This window comes from Balaenoptera physalus, assembly GCF_965194825.1.
Source record: "Balaenoptera physalus genome assembly, chromosome: 3".
Taxonomy (NCBI): Eukaryota; Metazoa; Chordata; class Mammalia; order Artiodactyla; family Balaenopteridae; genus Balaenoptera; species Balaenoptera physalus.
Genome location: NC_138890.1, coordinates 115,426,212 through 115,451,174, shown reverse-complemented (window position 1 = coordinate 115,451,174; position 24,963 = coordinate 115,426,212). Strand labels below are relative to the sequence as shown.

The 24,963-nt window shown below is 45.6% G+C and overlaps 1 protein-coding gene across 1 annotated transcript in view; it reads right to left on the bottom strand.

Moving 5' to 3' along the window:
• The window catches only part of LOC309657715 (uncharacterized protein), a gene marked incomplete at its 5' end in the record, with an annotated part of 153,511 nt that extends 128,846 nt beyond the window's left edge, over window positions 1–24,665 (bottom strand). The window contains 4 exons of the mRNA XM_082455535.1: window positions 607–684; window positions 14,593–15,628; window positions 24,250–24,332; window positions 24,636–24,665. Of these exons, the coding sequence (XP_082311661.1) occupies window positions 607–684; window positions 14,593–15,628; window positions 24,250–24,332; window positions 24,636–24,665 (1,227 nt within the window). The remainder of the gene's footprint in view (window positions 1–606; window positions 685–14,592; window positions 15,629–24,249; window positions 24,333–24,635) is intronic.
• Between the last annotated feature and the right edge of the window lie 298 nt (window positions 24,666–24,963).

Sequence of the window (24,963 nt, the reverse complement as noted above, 5' to 3'; positions counted from 1 at the left end):
ACCCTCTCTTTCAGACAGTTTGTAAATAACAAGTGAAATGTTGGCTGAGCCTTAAATGAGGAAAAGGAATTCTAAAGCACCAACTCAAATGGAGAGGTGAAGGGTGCCCAGCAAAAAGGAAAGAGCGTTGGGCACTGAGATGGGCAGCAACATCCAGGAGAAAGACAGGCAGGTCAATAAACATCTTCACCCGATAACCCAATGGGGCAGGTGACCACTTTACACCTTTCGTTTTTTTAATTTTTTTTTTTTTGGCTGCTCCAGGTCTTAGTTGCAGCACGTGGGATCTTTTTTTTTTTTTTTAGTTGCGGCAGGCAGGATCTTTTAGTTGCAGCATGCTGACATCTTAGTTGCGGCATGCATGTGGGATCTAATTACCCTGACCAGGGATCGAACCCGGGCCCCCTGCATTGCGAGCGCAGAGACTTACCCACTGGACCACCAGGGAAGTCCCTTTATACCTTTCTTAGAGGAGCTGCCACCCTATATTTAAGGATTTTCTTTTTAATGCATGAGAACTTGGGGTGGTTATCAGAGCGCATTGCATGGCTGGAGTTTTCCCACAACCAGCCTGAACATGAGCAGATCCAGGAAGCAACCCCTTACCTGTACGAGGAGGAGCTCCTTGATGAGGTGCAAAACCACAGGCCAGCTGTGAACTCGAGAGTCCACTTCCCAGTTTACCTGAAAAACAACAGGAGAGGGCCATTTTTGTTAACTTGGAATAGCCAGTCTTTGAACAGCCCCAGTAGAGACCTGCAGACCGTGCCTAAGGCTCCTTGGCCTCAAAGCAGAAAACCTGGCCAGTGTCACTTGGCCAAGGGGTTGGATCAGAGAAGTGGGTGAGAATCCTGGTGTTTAACTTGGAGGGTAATGGTAAGCCAGGCACGTAACCCACCTGTGTCTTGGTTTCCTCCCCGCCATAGCTATCTCACAGAATGATCAAGAAGGCCTTCGAAACCACAATTCAAAAAGAGTCGTGTACCAAAATATTCATTGCAGCTCTATTTACAATAGCCAGGACATGGAAGCAACCTAAGTGTCCATCAACAGATGAATGGATAAAGAAGATGTGGCACATATATACAATGGAATATTACTCAGCCATAAAAAGAAACGAAATTGAGTTATTTGTAGTGAGGTGGACAGACCTAGAGTCTGTCAGAGTGAAGTAAGTCAGAAAGAGAAAACCAAATACCATATGCTAACACATATATATGGAATCTAAGAAAAAAAAAAAAAGGTCATGAAGAACCTAGGGGGCTTCCCTGGTGGCACAGTGGTTGAGAATCCGCCTGTCAATGCAGGGGACATGGGTTCAAGCCCTGGTCCGGGAAGATGCCACATGCCGTGGAGCAACTAAGCCCATGCGCCACAACTACTGAGCCTGTGCTCTAGAGCCCGCGAGCCACAACTACTGAGTCCACGTGCTGCAACTACTGAAGCCCGCGTGCCTAGAGCCCATGCTCCACAACAAGAGAAGCCACCACAATGAGAAGCCTGCACACTGCGACGAAGAGTAGCCCCCACTCACCGCAATTAGAGAAAGCCCGTGCGCAGCAACGAAGACCCAACACAGCCAAAAATAAATAAATAAAATAAAAATAAATAAAAATTAAAAAAAAAAAAAAAAGAACCTAGGGGTAAGACGGGAATAAAGACATAAACCTACTAGAGAATGGACTTGAGGATATGGGGAGGGGGAAGGGTAAGCTGTGACAAAGTGAGAGAGTGGCATGGACATATATACTCTACCAAACACAAAATAGATATCTAGTGGGAAGCAGCCGCATAGCACAGGGAGATCAGCTCGGTGGTTTGTGACCACCTAGAGGGGTGGGATAGGGAGGGTGGGAGGGAGGGAGACGCAAGAGGGAAGAGATATGGGAACATATGTATATGTATAGCTGATTCACTTTGTTATAAAGCAGAAACTAACACACCATTGTAAAGCAATTATACTCCAATAAAGATGTTAAAAAAAAAAAAACTCTCTGGATAAGATGTGGCACATATATACAATGAAATATTACTCAGCCATAAAAAGGAACGAAACTGAGATATTTGTAGTGAGGTGGATGGACCTAGAGACTGTCATACAGAGTGAAGTAAGTCAGAAAGAGAAAAACAAATACCGTATGCTAACACATATATATGGAATCTTAAAAAAAAAAAAAAAAAGGTTCTGAAGAACCTAGGGGCAGGACAGGAGTAAAGACGCAGACTTAGAGAATGGACTTGAGGACATGGGAAGGGGGAAGGGTAAGCTGGGACGAAGTGAGAGAGTGGCATGGACTTACATACACTACCAAATGTAAAATAGCTAGCTAGTGGGAAGCAGCCGCATAGCACAGGGAGATCAGCTCGGTGCTCTGTGACCATCTAGAGGGGTGGGATAGGGAGGGTGGGAGGGAGATGCAAGAGGGAGGAGATATGAGGATATATGTGTATGTACAGCTGATTCACTTTGTTATAAAGCAGGAACTGACACACCATTGTAAAGCAATTATACTCCAATAAAGATTAAAAAAAAAAAAAAAAAGAAGGCCTTCGATATGCCGGGCACCATGCCAAGCCTGGAGTCATGTGAATGACCATGTCATGGGTTCCCTGCCCTCAGGGAGCCGACAGTCCACAAAGACAGAGAAGTAAATGGGTGGTAATCATGACCTTGACGCAGCTGAGAGATGCTGAAGTGAGGAAAATACAAGGTGACACGGAGCCTTTGCAGAGGCACCAGCTGACCCCAGAGAGGTCAAAGGGAGCTCCCCAGAGCAGGTGATGGCTAAGCTGAGGTCTGATAAGCAAGAGGTGGCCAGACTACGAGCATACCAGGCAGAGGAAACAGCAAAATGGGTGCCCAGGAAGCAAGAAGAACATAGTGAGTTCACACGAAAAAGGAGTATTTCAGAGGCCGAGAGGGAGACTGGCAGTCATTTTAGGAGAGTTTGGACTTTCTCTTAAGGCCAATGGCAAGCCCATGAAGGGTCTCCTGTAGGAGAGTGGCATGGTCCAGAAAGCTTTCTGCAACATCAGAGAGAAGGGATTGCAAGGAGGCAAGGAATGCCCCCCCTCAGCTACCCCAAAGGCCACATCCCTGGTCTTCTGTGGGAACGAGCAGGAGAGAAGGCCCCAGGGTAAGAAGACGGGGCTAGGGCTCCCTCCAGTAAACCACGGCTTTTGAACTACCCGTTCCTCCAGCATTAAGTGATTCCACCCAGGCAGACACGCCATCAGGAGCAGAGTCTGCCCGTCCCAACACACCCTCCAGAAGGTGGAGAAGTGCCTGGTGTCACAGTGCTTCTCCACTTGTGCTCCCCAGACCAGCGGCATCAGTATCACCTGGGAACGTGTTGGAGATGCAAATTCTCGGCCCAACCCAGACCTAGTGACTCCGAATCTCCGGGAGTGGGGCGCAGCCAGTGTGTGTCTTAACCAGCCTCCGGGTGATTCTGATGCTCCCTAAAGGCAGCAAGCACTAAGTGGGGGCAGTGCCAGCACGGGGTTGGCGGTGAGCAGAGTACGGGGTACAGAGATAGCCCGGTCTGATACCCCAACAGCACCTCCGTGCTCAAGGCCTCACACTTTACAGGGACTGTGATGTCCATTTATGCTTAAAAGGAAATACACAAAGCTTTTTTTTGTTTGTTTGTTTTTTGGTTTTTTGGTTTTTTTGGCCGCACCGCGAGGCATGCGGGATCTTAGCTCCCCGACCAGGGATCAAAGCCGTGCCCGCTGCAGTGGAAGTGTGGAGTCTTAACCCCTGGACCGCCAGGGAAGTGCACACAATGCTGTTTTTATCGATACTTAGAAATGATGCTAGCCCTGCGGACCATGGGGAAGAGTACACGGGCCCACCTCTGGCGTGGGGATGTAGTACTTCAGGAGGGTTTCATTTCCCTAAGAAATGCCCCATCCTTTTCTGTGGCCCTCCTTTATTTCAGAGTAGACAAAGGAAACTCCAGCTTCAGGAACAGGGACAATGTTTCTCCTCCCACCCAGATACAGAATCTGACCACTCCAGAAAAGAAACAATGAAGCCATCCAGAAAGCTCCCGTGGTTTCATCGAAGGGTCAAGTTTCTTTCTGGAGTGGGTCAGTTTGTAAAAGTTTCCAGAGTTCTGGTCCCTGGGATGTACTTGTGTGTAACTTCTCTGTTGGTCAAGCAGTGGCAAAAAGACTCTCCCCACCATCTCCACGCTATTCTGAAAACACCCTAGACCACTCAGACAAGCTTCAGCTGGGCACCAGAATGGCCAAGTTCAGAGTTTCTTTCAGCCAGCTAAGAGTTGAGAAATTCTTTAAAATGTAAATATTTTTTGCAGCTATGAGAGAGAAGGCATGCCCTAAAGCACTTTCTAGGTGGCATGAGGTCTCAGAAGAGTCAAGCCCTCCTCAAAACTGACTGGAAAAAGGCCCTTAGTGGAGAAGGAAAGGTTTCTGCTGCTGGCCAAGTTCTCCTGATAAGCAGGTACAGAAACTGGATCATTTCCTGAGCTTCTCTCTCAAAATTAAATAGACTAAAAAAAAAAAAAAAAAAAAAAAAAAAAAGAGCAACATCATAATCCCAAGCACAATTACGGTGTTTAACCTTAACTTTCATATCTAGATCACCTGGTTTTTCATTACAACTGGTCAGGCATATGTGAAATGGCCACACTAGATAGAAAGAAGTATGCCAGATGCATCATCAAAGATAGTAAAGCCCCTATTACACAGCGTGCGCATGCGCGCGCACACACACACACACACACACACACACACACACACACACACACACACACACACACACACACACACACACATATTAAGTGAATGAGAGTTAGTTCTGCCTAGTGCCCACCACCAGGTATCCTGGGCTCCTCCGGACACCTGAGCTGTCCTCGGTGGCCCTGCCCCAGCCCTGCCCTCACAGTGCCCACACTTCACCACATCAAAGTCCACTCTCTTCATACCCTGATCTTTGCTGGCATTTTATGAAATTCTTCCTGTTAAGTCCTAAGTAACTAATGTAGTGCCTGTTCTATGGATGCTTACATGTTGAATAAGAGGTTTGAAGAGAACCATTTCACCCAAATTCCTCTAATGGTAAAATTTTAGGCACAACAATAAGTGAATTCCAGCTTTTCGCTACAGAGCCCCTTCCACACTCCGCCAATCCCATCACACTGACCACTTCCCACTTCATTTGCTTCATAAGTGTCAGCTTATGAAAACACCTCCACCTCCTAGGATGGAGGTGAGATGGATCCTGCATTTGTAAAAATGGAGGTTAATGTTGATACAATGACGTGCAAAGTCCATCTCCTCCATCTGTCAATTCACCTGGGTCAGAACCAAACTGTCTCTGGAGGATGAGGACCCCTTCTCCATCCATTTCTGGTCACAGCGCTTACTGAGGAAGGGGACACGCTAATACTATCTCCAGTGTCTGAACCCACGCAGGGGAGAGAGTGGGAGAAGTCGGCCTCAAGACATTCCTTTCTCTGCAGAGGCCCAAAGTGTACAGCCCAGTATCTCCAAGAATGCCCCAAAGCACTTAATAATCAGTGTCTGTAAAACCTTCCTAAAAATAACGGCTTCAGAACTGACTCTTACACTGTTGACAAGGGACTCTGATTTGGTCCCATCCAAGATAAGAAAGAGCCTTACTGTAAGAATGAAAACATGAGTCAAGATAAAAATTGAAGTGGGTCCAATGGGACAAAAGCCAGCCCTTCACAACCAAGTATCTAAGAGGCCTAGAAAAGAACAGGTAAGGGTGCCCCTCAGACATGACTGATGACACAGGCTCAGATGGACAGGTTTCTAAATTGATGTTACTCAAAAATGGTGTTTCTAGAACGTGCCCAATTATAAAAACCATCTAGACACGTTGTTCAAAAAATTCAGATTCCCAGGACCCACACCAAACCTATGAAGTCAAAACTCCAGGGCAGGGTCTGAGAACACATAGGTCTAACCAGCACCGAGCAGAGGGTCAGGCAAGTTTCAGAAACAACGTTCCAAAGGAAACAATATGTAACTTTTTAAAACGTTGTAGTCACATAACTTCAAAGTGATACTGCACGCGAGAAAAGGCAGGCTTAACTGGAGGAAGTCAGAGCCTTCTTTAAGTAGTTAAAATTATGGAATATAATCATCAGGTAATGAGGAAGTCAATTTCATTAAAATGTAGCAAAAACAAAACCTCTCCCTTTAGCTTAACTATATTCCACCGGGAAGACCTTCCATGACCTCCCTCCCTGCCCTAAGGATGGAAGGGAATCCCCACCCCACAGCTTCTCCTTGGGGCTGTCACAGGCCGAATGGCAGTGACAGGGTTGAGAGCCCTCAGGGTTATCCCAATAAAGACAGCCCCAAGAAGCCGGCAACAAACTCTAAACCAGCCCCTACAGGTACCCTCCTGGCGTCAGCCTTTACAGGTCTGAGTCTCCGGCTGACTAATCCGCAGCCTCAGTCGTGTCCCTGTCTATGTGAGGCCTTGCTCCACAGGACCAGTGGCACCAGCCTCACAGGGAGCCTATCAGCAGTGCAGAAGCCCAGGCCTGCTTCGTCAGAATCTGCCATTTAACAAGATTCCACATCATTCTTGTGTACCTTCAAGCGTGAGAAGCCCTGCTTTAAGGCATGGAGAGTGCCACCACGGGGAGACTTTCACCCCACCTGGAGAGGCACCAGCTCACCAGCCCACCCACCGCGACTCCACACTCTAAGAGGCCTTCTTCCCTCACAATCCTTACACAAGTCTTCTCAGACTTGCTTTGCCTTGGAGCCAGATCACCATCCGCGGGGCCCAGTGACAGCTGACAATCCAAAGCCCCACCTTAGGGCATTAAAAGGAGGTGGTAAGTACTGACGCCCCTTACATTCTCCTCCGGCTCCTCTACCTATCAGGCTGCCTGAGGGGGCAGGAATATGGACCCCACGACCACAAATCAGTAGAGACGATCCAAAGTCAAACAATACTACGGAATGCTGGCTCGCTCTGGCCAGCACAATGTTAATGAGGTCGAGGTCACGAGTATGATTAGCTTCCTCTGTATCGTGGCACAGACTCCAACCCTCTGCCCTCTAGCTGCCTGCAAAGGCTGACACGCCCCCGGTTACTAAGAGGAGAATGACCGGGGAGGCTGAACAGAGCAGAGGCAGAAAAGCACTCAAAGAACTTGGATGACTGGTGAGCAGAATGGATCAAAGAACAGCACTCAGCCCAGAGGGGTGGCTGACATGAGAGATGACCGGTGAGAATTCAAAATCATCCCGATGGGCTGAACAACACACACCAGGATGAGAAAGCTGAAATTTGACAAGAAGTGGGAAGTCCTATGGCCAAGATTTTAAAAATCAAAAACACGGGCTTCCCTGGCGGTGCAGTGGTTAAGAATCCGCCTGCCAGTGCAGGGGACACGGGTTCGAGCCCTGGTCCACGAAGATCCCACATGCCGAGGAGCAACTAAGCCCGTGCACCACAACTACTGAGCCTGCTCTCTAGAGCCCGCGAGCCACAACTACTGAGCCCACGTGCCACAACTGCTGAAGCCGGTGCTCCTAGAGCCCGTGCTCCGCAACAAGAGAAGCCACCGCAATGAGAAGCCCGCGCACCACAACGAAGAGTAGCCCCCGCTCGCCGCAACTAGAGAAAAGCGCACGTGCAGCAACAAAGACCCAACACAGCCAAAAATAAAATAAATAAAATAATTTTTAAAAAAAATCAAATACACATATGTAAGCTAGAGGAAATCTAACCTGACGACAGTTGTTTTAAAATGTTTAAATTTTTTTTAAAAACATGTAAGTTTTGTTGACTAATGTAGTTGCTAAGAAAGCTAACATACTTAGGGTCCATGAGTCTAGTCTCCAGACCAAGGGGAACAGTGGTCCCTGTGCAGCACAGCTGACCAGACTATCCTCAACAGTCCCCCGGCCACCTGTCCACACAGGTGTATACACAACCTGCCCCATCTCTTCATCGCTACCACCACTTGTGTTCTTATTATTCAGTATGGCCTCTGCACCGGCTACCGTTCTTTTGGGCTTTGGATTATAGTTTAAACATTCCCCACATCAGCTTAGCTCCCTTTAATGCTACCTTCTCTTTACTAATCAAGAAAAGAACAACAGACCCAAGCACAAATTGGAAAAAACACATTTAAAAAAAAAAAAGACAAGACAACCTAAGCAACCCATTTACCAAAAGGATTCAAACCCAAAGACCTATAGTCACCTGTGTAAGCCGGCACCCTAGGCTACATATTACAGCACGGATCTGTGCAGAATCGTAATCAGGTTGGTAAATTATAAGCTTCCAGCACAGAAAAGCCCTGAAATGGCTACTATAAGAATGAGCACATGACAGAGTAAATATCTGTTTAGACATACTTCCCTGTGCAGAATCATCTTCTAGGAACGGACAGTTAGCCATTAAAAAAAAAAAGATGTGATTTTAGATTGTTTTTCAAGTTGTGAGCCGTGTTTTCCTTACGTGTATATTTCATATACAAAGGGTAGCCATTTATAAACACAAAAACACCAATTACTGGTAAGTCTGTAGTTGCGAGACTGGCCAGTCTATTATTTTTAATTTCAGAAAATTTGATCCCTATGGGTGAGAGAAAAGTTATAAATTTTTAAGAGGTTAATTTGTCCTGAGTAATAAGTGTGTCATGCACCACTTATCTGAAGATTAAATGTGGCTACTGTCTATGCAGTTACAGGCGTCTTTAAACAACTGGCTAACTGCCTCAAAACTGGAAAACAACATGTGAAATTCAGCCCAACTGCAGCCTGCCCCAGGAGAAAGGAAGCTTGAACTCCAGGTGCCCTTGACAACACAGCTCAGTGTGGAAAGAGAGAAATTGCTGAACAATAGAATCAGTAGAGGAAAGAGAGTCCCTCTAACTTTCCGGGAATGTGGGGAAGTTGATGCTAAAGGGATATTTAAGATCTCACTGCTGGTTTGAGTTCTACTGAACACTGAAACAACTGAAAACAAGAAAAAAAAAAAAAACTCCCATGTGAGTATAGTATATTTATATATATATATATTTATAGATATTTAATTAGGTACATATCAATCTGACAGATGTTTACACATTTAGATATAGAAGTGAAACACCTCTCAGATCACACTTAACAGTGTTTATGAAAACATACAAAGTGTACCGACAGGAAGGAGTGGGTCCTTCCCTATTGTTGGGAGGAAGCTGCCCCATTCTGGCTCTGGGTCACAGGACCCAGGCCTGGTTACATTCCTCCACAACTACATTTATAACAAATAGGAATTTCAAGTCTTTTTAAAGACAGAGACCTGCTTTACCATGGATGTAACCCAGATGTAAGGAGGTGTATGGTGCTGTGGCCAAAACTGCTGATACAGTTTTGCACAAAAAAAGAATGGAAGAAAACATCAACAACTGTTTTGTTCTGGTTTTTTAACTAACATCTACTTTTTAAAAATCTGAAAAGCAGAAAACTAAAGAAAATAGTCACCTGTAACCCCACGAGTCCAAAATAACCAGTCAGAATTTTAGCCTACATCCTTGCAGTCTGTCTAGGCTACCAGTTTTCCTTTCAATGGCAGATCAGTTAGGCAGGCAAGAGCAAGGCGAGGCATTATTGCTGGTTACACAGACTAACGATGATTAATAATTCCCACTGGCCATACCCTAAATCCACAACAGTAAGAGGAGTAAGGCTGTACACAAATCAAATAGCATGCCTGCCCTTTAACAGGCATTCACTGGGGGCTACTTTGCGCATGTTATTTTATTCCACAAATGAATGAAATTCAAATTAACAGCCCCTTGAGGGCCATACGGTAACTTCAAAAAAGAAGGCAGATAAGCCTTGTCCCTGGTGGAAAGGAAAACACTAGTTCTCCAAGTACAAGTTCTCAAGGTGCCTACAGACTGGGTTCCTAGGAAAAGCCCTCCTCCTGGCTTGCAGATGGCCACAGTCTCACCATGGTGGAGAGAGCATGCTCCAGACTCTCTCCTTCTTCTTAGAAGGACACTAATCCCATCATGGGGGCTCCACCCTCATGACCTCATCTAAACCTAATTACCTCCCAAAGGTGCCCCCTCCAAGTACCATCACAATGAGGGATTAGGGTTTCTATTTAGGAATTCGGGGAAGAACACAGTCTGTCCAGAATATGTAGATGTGTCGGGGGGTGAAGGAGGATCGATTTTATCAGTTGTACATCCTAGCTATTAAAAATGTTCAGAGCCATTCTATGTACATTCCTCTAAATTATCTCAGTTCAAAACAATAAACAGGTCTCACAAGTCGGCAAAATAACACCAGTAAGAGTCTGGTCATTGAAGGCCAAGGTCAGGGGCTTGATTACCCGTTAGTCCCGTTGAAAGGATGAAAGAGAAAAATTCAGTTACAAGGACACAGATTACTCTCACCCTGAACACTATTCACTATTCACTCTTGAGTAAACCGCAAGAGACCAGCCAACCACTTGCTGCTACTGTAAAAATAACTCCATCTTTCATCTCCAGCTCCAGACCTCTCTTCCTGCCTGTGGATCCAATGCTCTGCTGGGCATCTCTCCCTGGACGGCTCACAACTCAGCTGTGGATTCAACTGAACTCACTACTCCTCGCCATCTCCCCAGACTGAGGTTCCCATAGCTGCTTAACTCAGTGAAAGGCGCCATGACCCACTCCAGTCACCCTGGACTCCCTCTTACTAAGAACCCACCCATGGGACATGACCGAGGAAGTGCGGTCAGTCTCTCCAGGTCTCTCCCGCTCTCCCTCACCAAGTCCCACCGGGATTCCTGTACTAACTTCCCGGCTCACCTGCTATCCCCGGCCCTGGCCTCCTAGTCACCGAGCCCACCTAGAGTTCCTTCTAAAGCACAGTATGATCAGGTCAATCACCTGCTGCAAGTTCCCCATCTTCCACACAGGTTTCGAGCTGAAGTTCAGACTCCCCAGCTCAGCACCCAAGACCCAGCACCCTCAGGGACTTCCCTACACCACTCTGCCTCTAGTCCAAACAGCTACTCTCAGTGCCCTGATGACTTTACACCATTTCGAGCCTTCTAGACTCCAAACATAATGCATTCTTACTGTACCAGATATTACTGTAACCTTAAAAGTAATGGGAGAAAAAAACCTTGAAGGTACATGAGGGACTAAGTCTCCACTCTTACCTTTACTCTCGGGCCCGCCTCCTACAGCAAAGGGTCCAGTATTTTAAGTACCAGACCAGACTCTTCCCTGGACACAATCTGGGTTTTATAAGCTGATGATCACATCTGACCTTTGATTCCTTCTTTGCCTTTCTAAGGCTGTGAAGTCTCACTTCGGAGAAAAACCCGTTTGTTCTCGTGGCACTTTGGCTGGTGATTCTACTCAAACAGGACACATGCTTTATTATAAAGCACAGAAAGAAACAGGCTCCCCCTTCTTCCTTCTCCCTGTGGAGGACCCACAGGACCAGCTGGCCCTGGCCACCACCCCCAGCCAGATCACTTCCCTCCAAGCTGGCTGGCTTGTGGAAGAGAAGCACGCCCAGCACGCTGCTTTCCCAGCGCAGGCACTTCTAAACAAAAAAGAGAGCTTCTTGGGTTTATGGAGGTCCTTCGCACACAGAGTTTGCTTCTCCAACTAGAATGAGTGCTCTGTGAGTGGAGAGGCCTGCTCTTGGTTCTTGCTATGCTCCCAGAGGCCAGAACAGAGCCTGGCCCATGCAAGAGGCTCCATGGGTATTTGCTGAATGACTGGATAAAAGAATGGATGAATGAGCAAACAGGCATTCCTCCCAGATTACAAAAGAAATATACAGCATAGTTCCCCAGCTCCAAATACTACTGTTTTGCTAAGAATGCCTTTTGTTCATTCTGCAACTAGGTACAACCTTAGGAAAAACTGGGCAATGTTCCATTAACCCCAAGACATACTTTAAAGGTGCTTTTTGGAATAAATTGTAGAGATCACGTATTTGCTTACTATTTGTATTTTTCTAAGAGCCGTAAACACTGAGAAAACACTGCTTTAGAATTCCCAAGAGAGACACCATGTCCACCACTCAAGTTTTCTTTTTTTTTCTTAAATAAAATATCGATATTGACTTTGGCGGCACCTGGAACCTGAGAAGGTTCCTTTGCAAGGGGGCAGTGAGGCTTGGAATTACAGGCCACACCTGTGCTCAGGTCCTCAGACCCACACGGAGCCTGCACTACACATTCCCCACAGCTGGAGTCCCAGAAAAGGTTGACTAGAGGGGCCAAAAAGATGCAGCCTACAAGTTCTAGAAAGAGCAAATGTTTCTGAGTGTGGGCTGCTGGGGGCACAGGGACAGCCTCAACTAAGGGTCGACCATCAGCCGACCTAAAATCAGCAGTCGCTCAAAGTCAGCTCCCCTTGCAGCCCGGCTCTCTGAATCGCACTGCTTTCTCCCGGGCATTTGAAATACTTGACAACCATCATCAACATTTTCTGAGCACTTACCCAGCGTGAGGGACCACCCTAGGTTCTATGCAAAACTACATAATCATAGTTAAACTTCCAGGTGATTCTTTGACTTGAACTTTATTACCATCATTTTACAGACACAGAAACCAAGGCTGAGAGAAATTAAATAACTTGTCCCAGGTTCAGGTAGTAAGTGACACCTCTGGAAATTCAACAGTCCCAATTTTGGGTCTCCTACATTTTGGTCTCCTCTTTTGTCAATTCTTTGCAATAAAGAAGTTGAGAAGCTGTATATGTTGTCCATTAAAAATGGATACTTTTCTATATATTTTCTATCTTCTCCTACTATGGACTTTTCCTCCCTGCCCTGCCCAAACACTACATGCAGTAAAATCTCTTTAATTCGTCAGTCCACACATCTGAGCCCATCCACATGCATAAAGAGCATATATTACTTTTTCCAGAAGGCACCGTTTTGCTCTAATCCACAAAGATTCATTTTCCTTCCTATAGACAAATTACTGGTTCATGTCTCGCGACTCATATATTCAAGAATCTTCATTTGCAGTGTAATTATTCTTCTTAATTGGACTGCTCTGAAGACAAATGATTTCCCCTCCCTAACCCCATCAACTCCTGCACCACACAATGTCTTTTTTCCTGGCATAAAATGTTTGCTGCACCCTTTGCAAACACACCACAACAATCCACACACACTATCTGCTCCCTGTGTGACCACTTAGGAAAAATATTATCATGACGTTGGGTTTTATCTGGTATTACCTCAAACTCTTTCAATATTATTTCATCAGAATCAGATCTCTGACAAAGATTAATAACAAGTCTATCACAGTATGACAGCAAAAAGAAATGAGCATCTTAGGTTTTCTTTTCCCTATCTGTAAAAACATTTAATCTCCCCACCAGCATGTGTTCCCTATCTCTTACATTTGAAAAGGAGAAGTCGTTTTTTAAAGAGGACCAGTAGAAAAGAGGAATATCCGGGAAAGAGCAACGCCAAAGAAATTCGCATCCATCATCGCTTAAACCTGGCGCGGGTGGAGCTCTCTCAGGCGAATGGGCGAAGCAAAAGCAACGTGCGGAGGAGAAACGTCCCTCGGAACTCGGTTACTCAGGTTTAACTCTCCGCACCAGGCTCTAACAGCTCCCCCTCTCCCTCCCGCCCACACCTCTCCCCGCTCGGGCTCCAGCACACACTTGTCTACAGAGGCCGCTTTGCGATTTCAGACAGAAGCTCTCCTTTTACTTGTGGGTCGCTGATGGAAACCTACATGAACGCACACAATCACAGTAGAAAACGCGCTAAATACAGGAAATAGCCCAGGTGGGAGTGAGGGTGGGGGTGGGATGGGGGGGGTAAGACTTTACTCCCATTGAGGAAACAGCTCAAGGATTCTCATAAAACTCACGACCCTCCTGAAACGGGAGAAAAGGTGAACAGGATTGAAGAAAATGCTTTCGCCCTTCTGAGTTCAAAGGACACCAGACAGCTGAATGAAACGGAAAAAAGGACACACACACAACTCTGTGCCTAAAAAACGTCCGGAAACACAGAGTCCCCCGCTGTCCTTCACCCCATCCCTTGGGTTCAACCCACTCAGGCCAGATGTGGTCTTCCCCACTCCACGCCCACCTCCTCCTCCTCCAGCCCGCACCCCCAATCCCTGCGCTGCCCACAAAAATGCAGCCCAGATCTGAGAAGCCGCTGACGTCTGTGGCCGGCGTGACCCACACGCCGCAGACCGGGCCCCGCGGGGGCGACCGCGGGGCGGCCCCCGGGCGCGGTACCAGGCGCGCCGAGCCCCGCGCCAAGCTGCGCCCGGGACCCGAGCGCCGGTCTCAGTCCGCCGGCAGCGGCGAGAGAGCTGGGCTCGCGCCGGCTTCCCGGAAAATCGTCTTTCCAGGCACAACTTTTTTCCACTTCTGCTGCGGGCGACCACGGCGACCAGAACCGAAGCGGCGCTCCCTCCCGTTCCCAGCGTCCAGCAACCGCCCCGCCAGCGCCTCCCCGGCTCGGTGCTCCCTCCCCTCGGGCTCCTCGGGCGCCGGGAAGAAGTTCCCGCGCCGGCCGCCGCGCACGCAACCCGGACTCCGCTGGTCGCCGACGGCTCCGCGAGCCCCGCGCCGGGTGCCCTACCTGGCGGAGGCTGCGGGCTTTCCCTCCGCAGAGCGCGCGGGCCCGGCGACTCCAACTCAGCCGGTCCCGGCTCGGCGATCCCGGCTCCGAGCCCGCTGCCTTCCCCAAGCCGGGGCTTACCGTTACGCCTCCTCGCAGCCACCTCTGTCGCTCTCTCTCTCGGTCTCTCTTTCTCTGGCCCGGCCGGCCACTCGGGGAAGGAGGAGGAGGGAGGGGTGGGGAGAGGAGAGGAGGCGGCGAGAGGAGGGGGAGATTGAGGGAGGGGAGAGGGTCCCCGGGCAGGGGAGGAGGAGGAGGAGGAAGAGGAGGCGAGGAGAGAGCGCCGACCTCGGCCGCTGCAGGGGCTAGCACGCAGGAAGGGGAAAGAGGGGCGGGGGCAGAGAAAGAAAGAGGCCGCCGAGGCTCCCTGCCCAGGACCCGGCCCCGCGCCGCTGCCCAGTCACCATCGCCGCCGCGTCCCGCTCTCGGGCGGCGTCGGGGGGAGGGGTCGGGGCCCGGGGCTCTCCCGGCGCGGCGCGCGGGGCGGGGCGGGCGGCCGGGGACGCGGCGGGGGCGGGCGGACGAGGCCCGGCCTCCGGGGGGAGTGTCCTGCGGGGCCCGGGAGGGTGTGGGCGAAAGGGGATCCCCGAGAGGAGGGGCGGAGGCCTGGGGGCCTGGGAGCCGGTCCCTGCGCCCGCCGGGCGGCGGCAGCGTCTCCCGGAGTCCCGCCAGAGTCCCCCGAGCCGCGCCGGGGAACCTCCGAGCACAGTTCCGGGAAATCGTCTTCGGAGCCCGGAGAGCGCGCACCGCCCGGCCGGGGAGGCGGGGAACGGCGAAGTCGGCGTCGGGGGTGAGAGCCCGGACTCTTTCGGCGGAGAGCGTGCTCGGCAGCGCCCGGAGCGGTTCCCCAGGCGGGGCCCGAGCGGGAAGAATGTCCGCCCGCTGGTCCTGGAGAATCCAAAGCGGGAGGGTGGGCTGGGGGTGCCTGGACCCCCATCCTCGCCTTCCTCGCCCGGAGTCGAGGCTCCGGGCGTAAATTTCCTCGCCCTGGGAGTCTCTGAGAAAGGAAACTCAGTGCGAACAGCCGCAAAGAATATACGTAAATTGATTGCTTGGGATCCTGAAACATCCTCCCCTGAACTTAAAATATGGTTTCGGGGTGAATTTCTAAGGCACTTTAGCTAATAGTCTGGAAAGGCATCTTTGCCCAGAGAGGGGACTCACCAACTGCCCCCCACCGCCCCCAGGGTGGGGAGCAAAGAACCCAAAGTTAAATGGCCACGAATTAAGGTGACAAGATTCCTTGTGATTTCAACGTCGGGACGCAGCATTTTGCCAAGCAAACCCTTCTTGTCTTTTTTTCCTGGCAAACTTGCTCCTGTCCTCAGCTTCTCAGCCTCTCGTCTGGGTCACCTGTAGCCACTAGTCGCCTGAACTCAGACCTTAGCAGTCAGTTTGGGGCCTTTCTCCACCACTGCCAATAGCCACTCCCATTGATTCTTTAAGGTCCTTCCAATTGCCCCGTCCTTTCCAAGCCCCCTGCCACCTTCCTAATTTTCGCTGATTCGGGATTTCATAGCTTCAGTGACCTCCTCCCTGGTTCCCTGCTTTGGCCCTCTTTGCACTGGCATCCATCTGCACACTCCTAGCCTACACGCTAATGGTTCTAGAACACCGCTTTGGCAGGCTACTTCCTGTTCTAGAAGCTCTAAGAGGCACTTTGCCACAGAAAATTATGAATTACTTAAAAACTTTTCCATTCGAAGCCATCCACCTACCCACTCCTTGGAGCCTGGCACTCTCACCAGCGTGGGGCGGATCCTCCCCTCCCCCCGAAGGTTCCATACTGTATGAAACATGGGAGGTGCTGATGCTCTTGCCAGAACTGGAATGCTGTCTTTCATCTTCTCCCACAGCCAAATCCCACTTATCTTCGTTGAAAATGAAGTTTGTAGTACAACATTTCTTCTATAAAAGGATGTGTGTGATCTTCCCACTTTTGAAATCATGCACTAGAAATAACAAGGCTTATGGGGGAAATAGGATAAGAAACAACTCAGAAGTTATGTAACACTGCAACCAGAGCACCAACAAAAACAGTAACCATTCCAAAAAACATGCTAGCAGAGTTTAAGAGCCACATTCAATTCCTAATAAATATTACAGTAAATATAAATATAGGACTTTACCTTTATAAAAAGATGGAAGTAACTGATGAAGAGATTGGAAGGAGAGTTGTTTGAGGCTGCTGAGTTAGGAAGGTAAGCACAAAATGTACAAGTAAGAGGTGAATTCACCCCTCCCAAGTTAGAGCTCATGGTCAAACCAATCCAAGAGAAAGAACATGGAGTGAATGAACATCGGGCATAGCACTGTGTGTCCTCCCCAACTGGCATTCTGCTGTGTTTTGTTTGCAGCTGCTGTTTCTTGATGGTGCAGAATATTAAGGTGTTGGCAACAATTGCATATGAACCAACATAACCACTGCATTTTACTAATATCCTTTCCCTACATATCAGTCATGAATGAGTTAATTTCTGTTACACATGCTTTCATTACAGAAACATGCTGGTAACAGAGTAGACTGTACTGTACTGAATTCCATGCTTAGAAAATAGATTCTACTTCATTCCACACATCTGTTGAGCACTTACTATATGCCAGGGACTGTTTCAGGCACTGGGAATGCATCGGCGAATAAAGAGAAACACAGAAATGTCTGCCCTCGTGGACGGTGGGTACTTGAACATGGCATCACAGGATGACCCATGTTATTGAGCTGTGTTATGTTTCATATCTATGTAACTTGAATTGATGCCTCATCTACATTTTAGTCTCTTTGAGGGCTAGAGTCAAGCCTCATATCTGTGTATCTTTCGCAATGTCTGACACAGTAAATACCTACCGGAATGTGTAAAAAAGGGAGTTTACACCCATTTTATACCTTGTGTTACTGAATTCACAGGAGAACCACCCGGGAAATCTAAAAAGAAAGTTTTTTTCAGAGCCACGTTTGTTGCTATTTGGACTAAAATCAAAGCAAGTATCCCCAGATAGGATCATTTGGATCTGAAGAGTAGATAAATTATGCTTAACAGGAAGCAAGAAAATAGGCATGGGCAGGGGAGGGAGGACAGAAGGAGAGAAAGGCTAAAAGGTGTAGTTCAAGAAGAAAGTGCCTGCCAAGTTCTCTGGAAAGGCAGGGCTGGAGAAAGAACAATAGCGGGAACTTTGGGTTATTGTGAGTGCTGCTTCTATCATGGGCTTCAGCCAAATGTTCAAGAAATATTTACTGGGAGATAAGTGAGGAGGAAATTATAAGAAATTAAAGGGTACCTACAATGTTTGGTCAGATGACAAGAAGACCTTGGGAGAAAGTAATTATGAGCCAGTGGGTCATAAGGTAAAATTACAGTGGTGCCTGGCTAAAATGTTGTGATTCTGAACTTACCTGCCTGTGCAGATCACTCACTTCTCTGAACATTATACCCCACCTAGTGTAACTGGCATCAGCAAAGCTAGGTATTTTCATGTGTGAACACTTTTTATCCTATTCTGAGTATGAATCTGGAATGTAAATAAACTATGCATTTATGACAGATACATTGGATATATTATGATTGTCAGCATACTGAATATTGATTAACTTTATTTTATTTATTTATTTTTTTAGCATCTTTATTGGCGTATAATTGCTTTACAATGGTGTGTTAGTTTCTGCTGTATAACAAAGTGAATCAGCTATACATATACATATATCCCCGTATCTCCTCCCTCTTGCGTCTCCCTCCCACCCTCCCTATCCCACTCCTCTAGGTGGTCACAAAACACCAGAGCTGATCTCCCTGTGCTATGCGACTGCTTCCCACTAGCTATTTTACATTTGGTAGTATATATAAGTCCATGCCACCCTCTCACTTTGCCCCAGCTTACCCTTCCCCCTCCCCGTGTCCTCATGTCCATTCTCTACGTCTGCATCTTTATTCCTGTCCTGCCCCTAGGTTCTTCAGAACCTTTTTTTTTTTTTTTAGATTCCATATATATGTGTTAGCATACGGTATTTGTTTTTCTCTTTCTGACTTACTTCACTCCATATGACAGACTCTAGGTCCATCCACCTCACTACAAATAACACTATTTCATTGATTAACTTTAAATTTGTCTCCTCATCTTCATAAAAATCTACCACTCAGAACCAGCCCCCCCCCCTTCTGAGAGCTTGCTGTTTCCTAAAACTGTGATCGTAGGATTTCAGTGCTAGACACAAACTTGAAAATCCATGTCTTTTGAAGATCACGTAGAAAATGAAACAGTTTAAGCTGAGAATCTCTTCAAGGAAACTAGCAAAATTATAGTTTACCAACTTGGGGTCCTCTGAAAAATCACTCTCTTAAAAATTTTCATTCTGCCTTTTTATTCCATGGATCGAATTATACAAAGAAGCCATCTGAAATTCTAAGAATCCATTTTCCTTGACAAGTACCTGTTGATAAAAGGCAATTTTGAAGGGCTCTACTGATTTAAAAGGGCTCTGTCAATTAAAATTAGTGCTCTCTGATCTATGTGAGATAGAAGCCATCTTTCGGGCCATAGGAATGACCTGGCCAAAGTCTCCAATGGACTTAGTAATGTCATATTTCAATTTCTGCTTCCAACTGGCAGTTAAGTCAAGGGTGAAAATTGAGCCTGTAAATACAAAAGAAATTTCCCGCCATTACCAAGGTGCTAGACTATCTGTTGAATGAGGATAGCAAAATGTCTCCAACTGAGAACAAATATTACAAGTGCAGATGAGCATGTAGGATTTTCCAATAACCACATAAAGGGACGGCAGTAGGACCAAGTCAGCCATGGGCTCCTGATGAAATCTCAATGAACTGTAGAAAAGACTTCGTTTTCCCTCACGGATCTATTAAGGACACTGTCCACACTCAAGCCAAGGAGAAACATTGCCCTGAAAATACACCACGGCTAAGTCATGAGAGAAATAAGAGCACTGAACTGTGGGCATTTGTTCTCTTCTGGAAGAAACTGAGGGCTGTCAGCCACTTTTATCTTCCAGCCACAGTATCTACCTCCAGGCCTTCCTTTCTTCTATCAATGAAGCAATAGTCTTAATTTGCCACTGACTTCTCCTAAAGTAATCGTCAAATTTCCTGCCTCTAGTTCCAGAACTAGACTCCATGTGACTCTGGCAAAACTAAACCCAAGAAGGTGCTTCATTTATTTCCTCCTATTATGTCATCACGGCCATAAACAAATGTATCTGGCCCTCATCCAGTTGAGCTTACCGTGAAGTGAGGTGGAAATTTCCATATGAGAGAATGTTTTATTGCAATATTACTTTATAAGTTGCATGCAAATTCTGCAACATTCTTAGCTGCTCAATAATATGTAACTGGCAAACTCAATTCACTGAACTTTTATTCACTCTGAATGTTCACCTGCAGACATTTTCCTGGATTACAAACCTTTCTCAGAAGAGGTACAAAATACAAAGAAGCTTGGGGGATTAGCTGTCTTACAGTATTCATCACACACATAAAACCACCCCGAGAGAGCATGCTGTAGCCCTTTATAAGAACAGTGCTGTGCATCTGGTCCCTGACTTGTGCTTGCAGGAGCTTTATGTTTTCGATTATGAATTATGTGTTGCTCTCAAAACCTCTAATAGGTAAGGTTTTACTGTTACCCTCACTAGTACCTACAATGAAATTTGGAAAATATTCAGCCTGTTTTAATAACAATGCTAGGATGAGAATTTGAGGAAATTCCTGCTGTTTTCTTGCATTGTGAAGAGGATATTTGTGCCTAATATAACCCAGACTGAAAAAAACCTAATCTCCAATCTGAAAACCTGGCCTATAAGAAACTTTTTTTTTCTTTTTCTTTCTCTTACAATTCTCTTTCTGGAAACACGGAGCATAAACATGTATATCTGTAAAACTAGCAACTGTTGGGCACCCTATTTTCACACAGTGCTAGAGTTAGAATATATATTATTTTCTATTGATAATAAAAATATTTAGTATTATGGATTATAACATGTACTCTACTTACTTCCAAATGGCCCTGGAGTAACTTGTTATTAAAAACAACAGAAGGAGGTAAGAGATCCTCTTGCCGGGGTCCTGGTTTAACATAGTTGAACATTAAATTTAGCTCTGGGCTTCCAAGAGTCAAGACAAGAATGACATACAATGAATAATATAGTTCTCATGGTCTGGCAAAAACATCACAGTTGTTCTTAAGTTAGGCAAACTTTTTCCTGGCACTAACTTCTAAGAGGAATTGAGTCATGGGAATCTTTACATAAGCGACACTGGACAATCTAAACATCTAGGTGCAGCATCTTCACTGAAAGAAAGCAACAGATTCTTGCCCTGCAGAGCAGAGAGGGTAAAAAGTTAACAAGAGATGACAGAATTGTCTAGACTGTGTTTCTGTCATGGCTGAATCTGCATTATCTAAACTTAACTTCTACCCAGACTCTGGGACCCAGAAGATACTCTCTGTGCTCTCACTTAAGAAAAGAAAAAGAATGGAGCTTGTATCAACTGAATTATGCAAAAAAAAATGATGCCATTTCTTCGTTGACTTCACAAATCTTTCTCAATTCTAAATCTTCTATTATTTCACATAGAACTCATTTGACAACTATGACCTGTATTCATTTCAGAACAACCTTGGGAAGGTTTTCAATGAAAACAAGAACTAAGGACAAGGCTAATCCACCCACATAGCTGAGATTAGTTCTAGCTTTTCTTCCAACAGGATGGCATTGTGCTATGCTAATTATACAAAATAACGTTCAACACTTTTGAGGTCATATAAATGAGAATAACATATGCTGTGAAGTTAAAATTAACCACAAAGCTAGTTTTTATAGTTGAAGAGTGATTTCTTGAAATATCCTGTGAAATTTTGCTGTTAGACAACTGTCTCAAAATAGTTACAAGTACTCCTTTAATTTCCTAGAGTGTCATGAGAAAAATGTTTGATATTAATGAATTCAAGTCCCTCCACTGCCTTCAGATGCAGCTTGTGTTCACTAGATGTGTGGTAAGAAAAGTTCCTTGTTATGAAAAGACCATGGGTTTGAAGTCCTAGGGACTGTGTACAAATCCCACTTCTTTCACCAGTCACTAAATTATTTTAAGCAAGATACTTAACCTCTCCAAACTTCAGTTTCCTTGCCTTAAAATGGGGATAATTCTACCTATTGCATGGGGTTATTACAACTATTACATGATTGTTATCACAACATATGTGAAGGCGTCTACTATAATGCCTAACATATAATAGTGCTCAGTAGATGTTTATTTCCTTCCCTGACATCCATATTCTTGCAAAAAGAATCTTCTCCCAGTTCAAGGAGACCACTCTTCCCAACTTGCCAATACACAGCTTTCCTGGTCTTCTTTTTAAAAATGATATGAATATCAAAACACTGTAGTGTTATCATGATGATAGACATATAGCTCAATGCAGTAAAATTGAAAGTCCGGAAATAAACTCTCACATTTATGATCAACTGATTTTCAACAAAGTGCCAAGACATTTTAATGGTGAAAGAATAGTCTTTTCAACAAATGGTGCTGGGACAACTTGATATCCACATACAAAACAAGGAATATGAATCCCTACCTCACAGCATACCAAAAAAGTTAGCTCAAAATGGATCATACAACTAAATGTAAGAGCTAAAATGATAAAACTCCTAGAAGAACACATAGGAGTAAATCTTAATGACCTTAGGTTAGGCAATAACTTCTTAGACATGACACTAAAATTATAAGTAACAAAAGAGAAAAATACATGAATTGTACTTCATAAAAAACTAAAAACTTTTGTGTGACATGAGGACACCATCAAAAAAGTGGAAATAAAAATAAAATGGGTTAAAATATTTGCAAAATATGTTCCTGACAAAGGATGTGTATCCAGAATACATAAAGAATGCTTACAAGTCAATAATAATAATAATAAAATAAAAAATGGGCAAAGAATCTAAATAGATATTTTTTCCAAAGAATACATACAAATGACCAATGAGCACTTGGAAAGATGCTCAACATCATTAGCAATCAGGAAAATGCCAGTGAAAACCACACTACACATACAAAGATAACTAAAATAAAGAGGACTGATAATAACAAGTATTGGTGAGGAAATGGAGAAACTGAAACTTTCAAACATTGCTGGTGAGACTGTAATGGTGTAGCTATGTTGAGAAACAGTTTGATAGTTTCTCAAAAGGTGAAACATAGAATTACCATATGACCCAGAAATTTCCCTCTTGTTATATATCCAAGAGAAATAAAAACATGTCTACATAAAAACATGTACAAAAATGTTCAAGCAGTATTATTTATAATAGCCAAAAGGTGGAAATCCAGATATCCATCAACTGGTGAATGGACAAAGAGAAAGTGGTATATATACACAATATGCTATCATTTTATTCAGCCATAAAAATGAATGAAGTAGTGATACATGCTATAACATGGATGAACTTTGAAAACATTATGCTAAGTGAAAGAAACCAGTGATTAAAGATTGCATATTGTACGATTCCATTTATATGAAATGCCTAAAATATGCAAATTTATAGAAATAGAAAAGTAGATTAGTGGTTGCCTAGGCCGGGGTGGAGTTTGGGGGTAGGGAAAAGTGAGGAGCGACTGCTAATTGGTACAGATTTCTTTTGGGGGGGGGGCGACAAAAATGTTCTAAAATTAGATTGTGTGATGGTTGCACACCTCTGTGAGTATACTAAAAACTACTGAACTATACACTTGAAGTGGGTGAATTTTATGGTACATGAAATACATCTCACTTTAAAAAAAGAAAAATGATAGGAGAAAATGGTTGCGCTATCAGATACAACCAGGAATAATTTTGGTAAACATTTGCTAAACACTTACTGTGCGTGGGGAGGATACAAAGATGACTAAGCATGGACTCCATCCTCAAAGAGCATAAAATCTAGTGAATGGATGTAGTTCAATGAAGATCAATGCATATTTTGATTGCCAGTGGGGCCAGGATTAAATAAATAGCTGTAATACATAGCATTCCTCTAATACACAATGCTGAGCTTACACTGTGCTAAGCTTGGGATACAGAGTTTGCATGTCCCAGTCCTCTAAAGGCACCCAGCCTTTTGGGGGTGAGAGGAAGGATCTAGGTAAAAGTGCTGTGCTACAGATAAGAGCAGGTGCCATGGGAGCCCAGCAGCAGTGAAAACAGGTGAGGAGAGGGGAGGGTATTAGAGGAGGTTCTCTGGGGGTTGTGACCTTGTTTTCACGAGTGAGTAAGAGCTCGCAAGGTGAAATGTAGAAGGCAGTCCACTCAGACAAAGGATACTGCCTGCACAAAGGCCCCGAAGCACCAGAGAATGCATGGCTGAGGGTATTCAGAGAGGAAAAGCGAGGGATGAGAAGAAGTTGACTGGGGAAAGAGGGTGGATGGCAGTGGGACCACTAACACCCTAGGAGTCACATTACGAAGTTCAATCCGAGGTCCATGGGAAGCCGTTGAAGGTTTTAAATCCCAGGAACCATCAGATCTTGTTTTAGACAGATTGCTCTGGCTGCTATGTGAAGAGATGGATTGGATGAGAGCTATACCGGGAATGGAGAGACCTACCTTCCAGGGGAGGGGATGAGGACTTACATTGGCGATGGCGGTGGGCTTGCAGCACCAACTGGGTGGTCAGTGAAGGAAAAGAAGTCAAGGATGGCCTCCAGGTTTCCAGGCTGGGGGATGCATAGCAGGTTGCGTCAGCCACAGAGGCAGCAAACATGGGACAAGTGACCAGATTCCCGGAGAGGCATGGTGAATGTGACATACCCCACTTATGAGTGGGAGGGCCACAGATATGTGACACTGGAGCTTCCCTCCTGGAAACTTTAAAGACCAATGTCAAATCCTTCCCTTTGCCAAAAGATGGTGGAGTTGGGCTCAGCTATACCTTCCTTGGTACTCAAGCCAGGAACAGGCCTTCAGGCGCTAGAAGATACCAGCTTCTGTCTCAATAACTTGAACTACACCAACATTACATAGTGCTGATAAATCTTGGCATACTGCATGCTTTCCAGCCAAATGAAAAATGTCAGCTAACAGGCTGTGGGAAAGACTTTCCCAGGCGATTTTATGATCCAGGGTTTGAGAGAGGCTGGGAAACTCTTTTTAGAAGTTTATCCTGGTTGGGTTAAATTATATATCATTGTCATTTATTATGGGGACATGTGAAACCTACTAGTGGTCTAAATCAGTATTCCTGATGGGTGTCACCTCATTACCTAGTTCAACAACTTAATAACAAGTAAAAAGAAAATTTCCCTTCTTCTGAGTTGCTCTTTTGCAATTATACAAAATACTACTTTA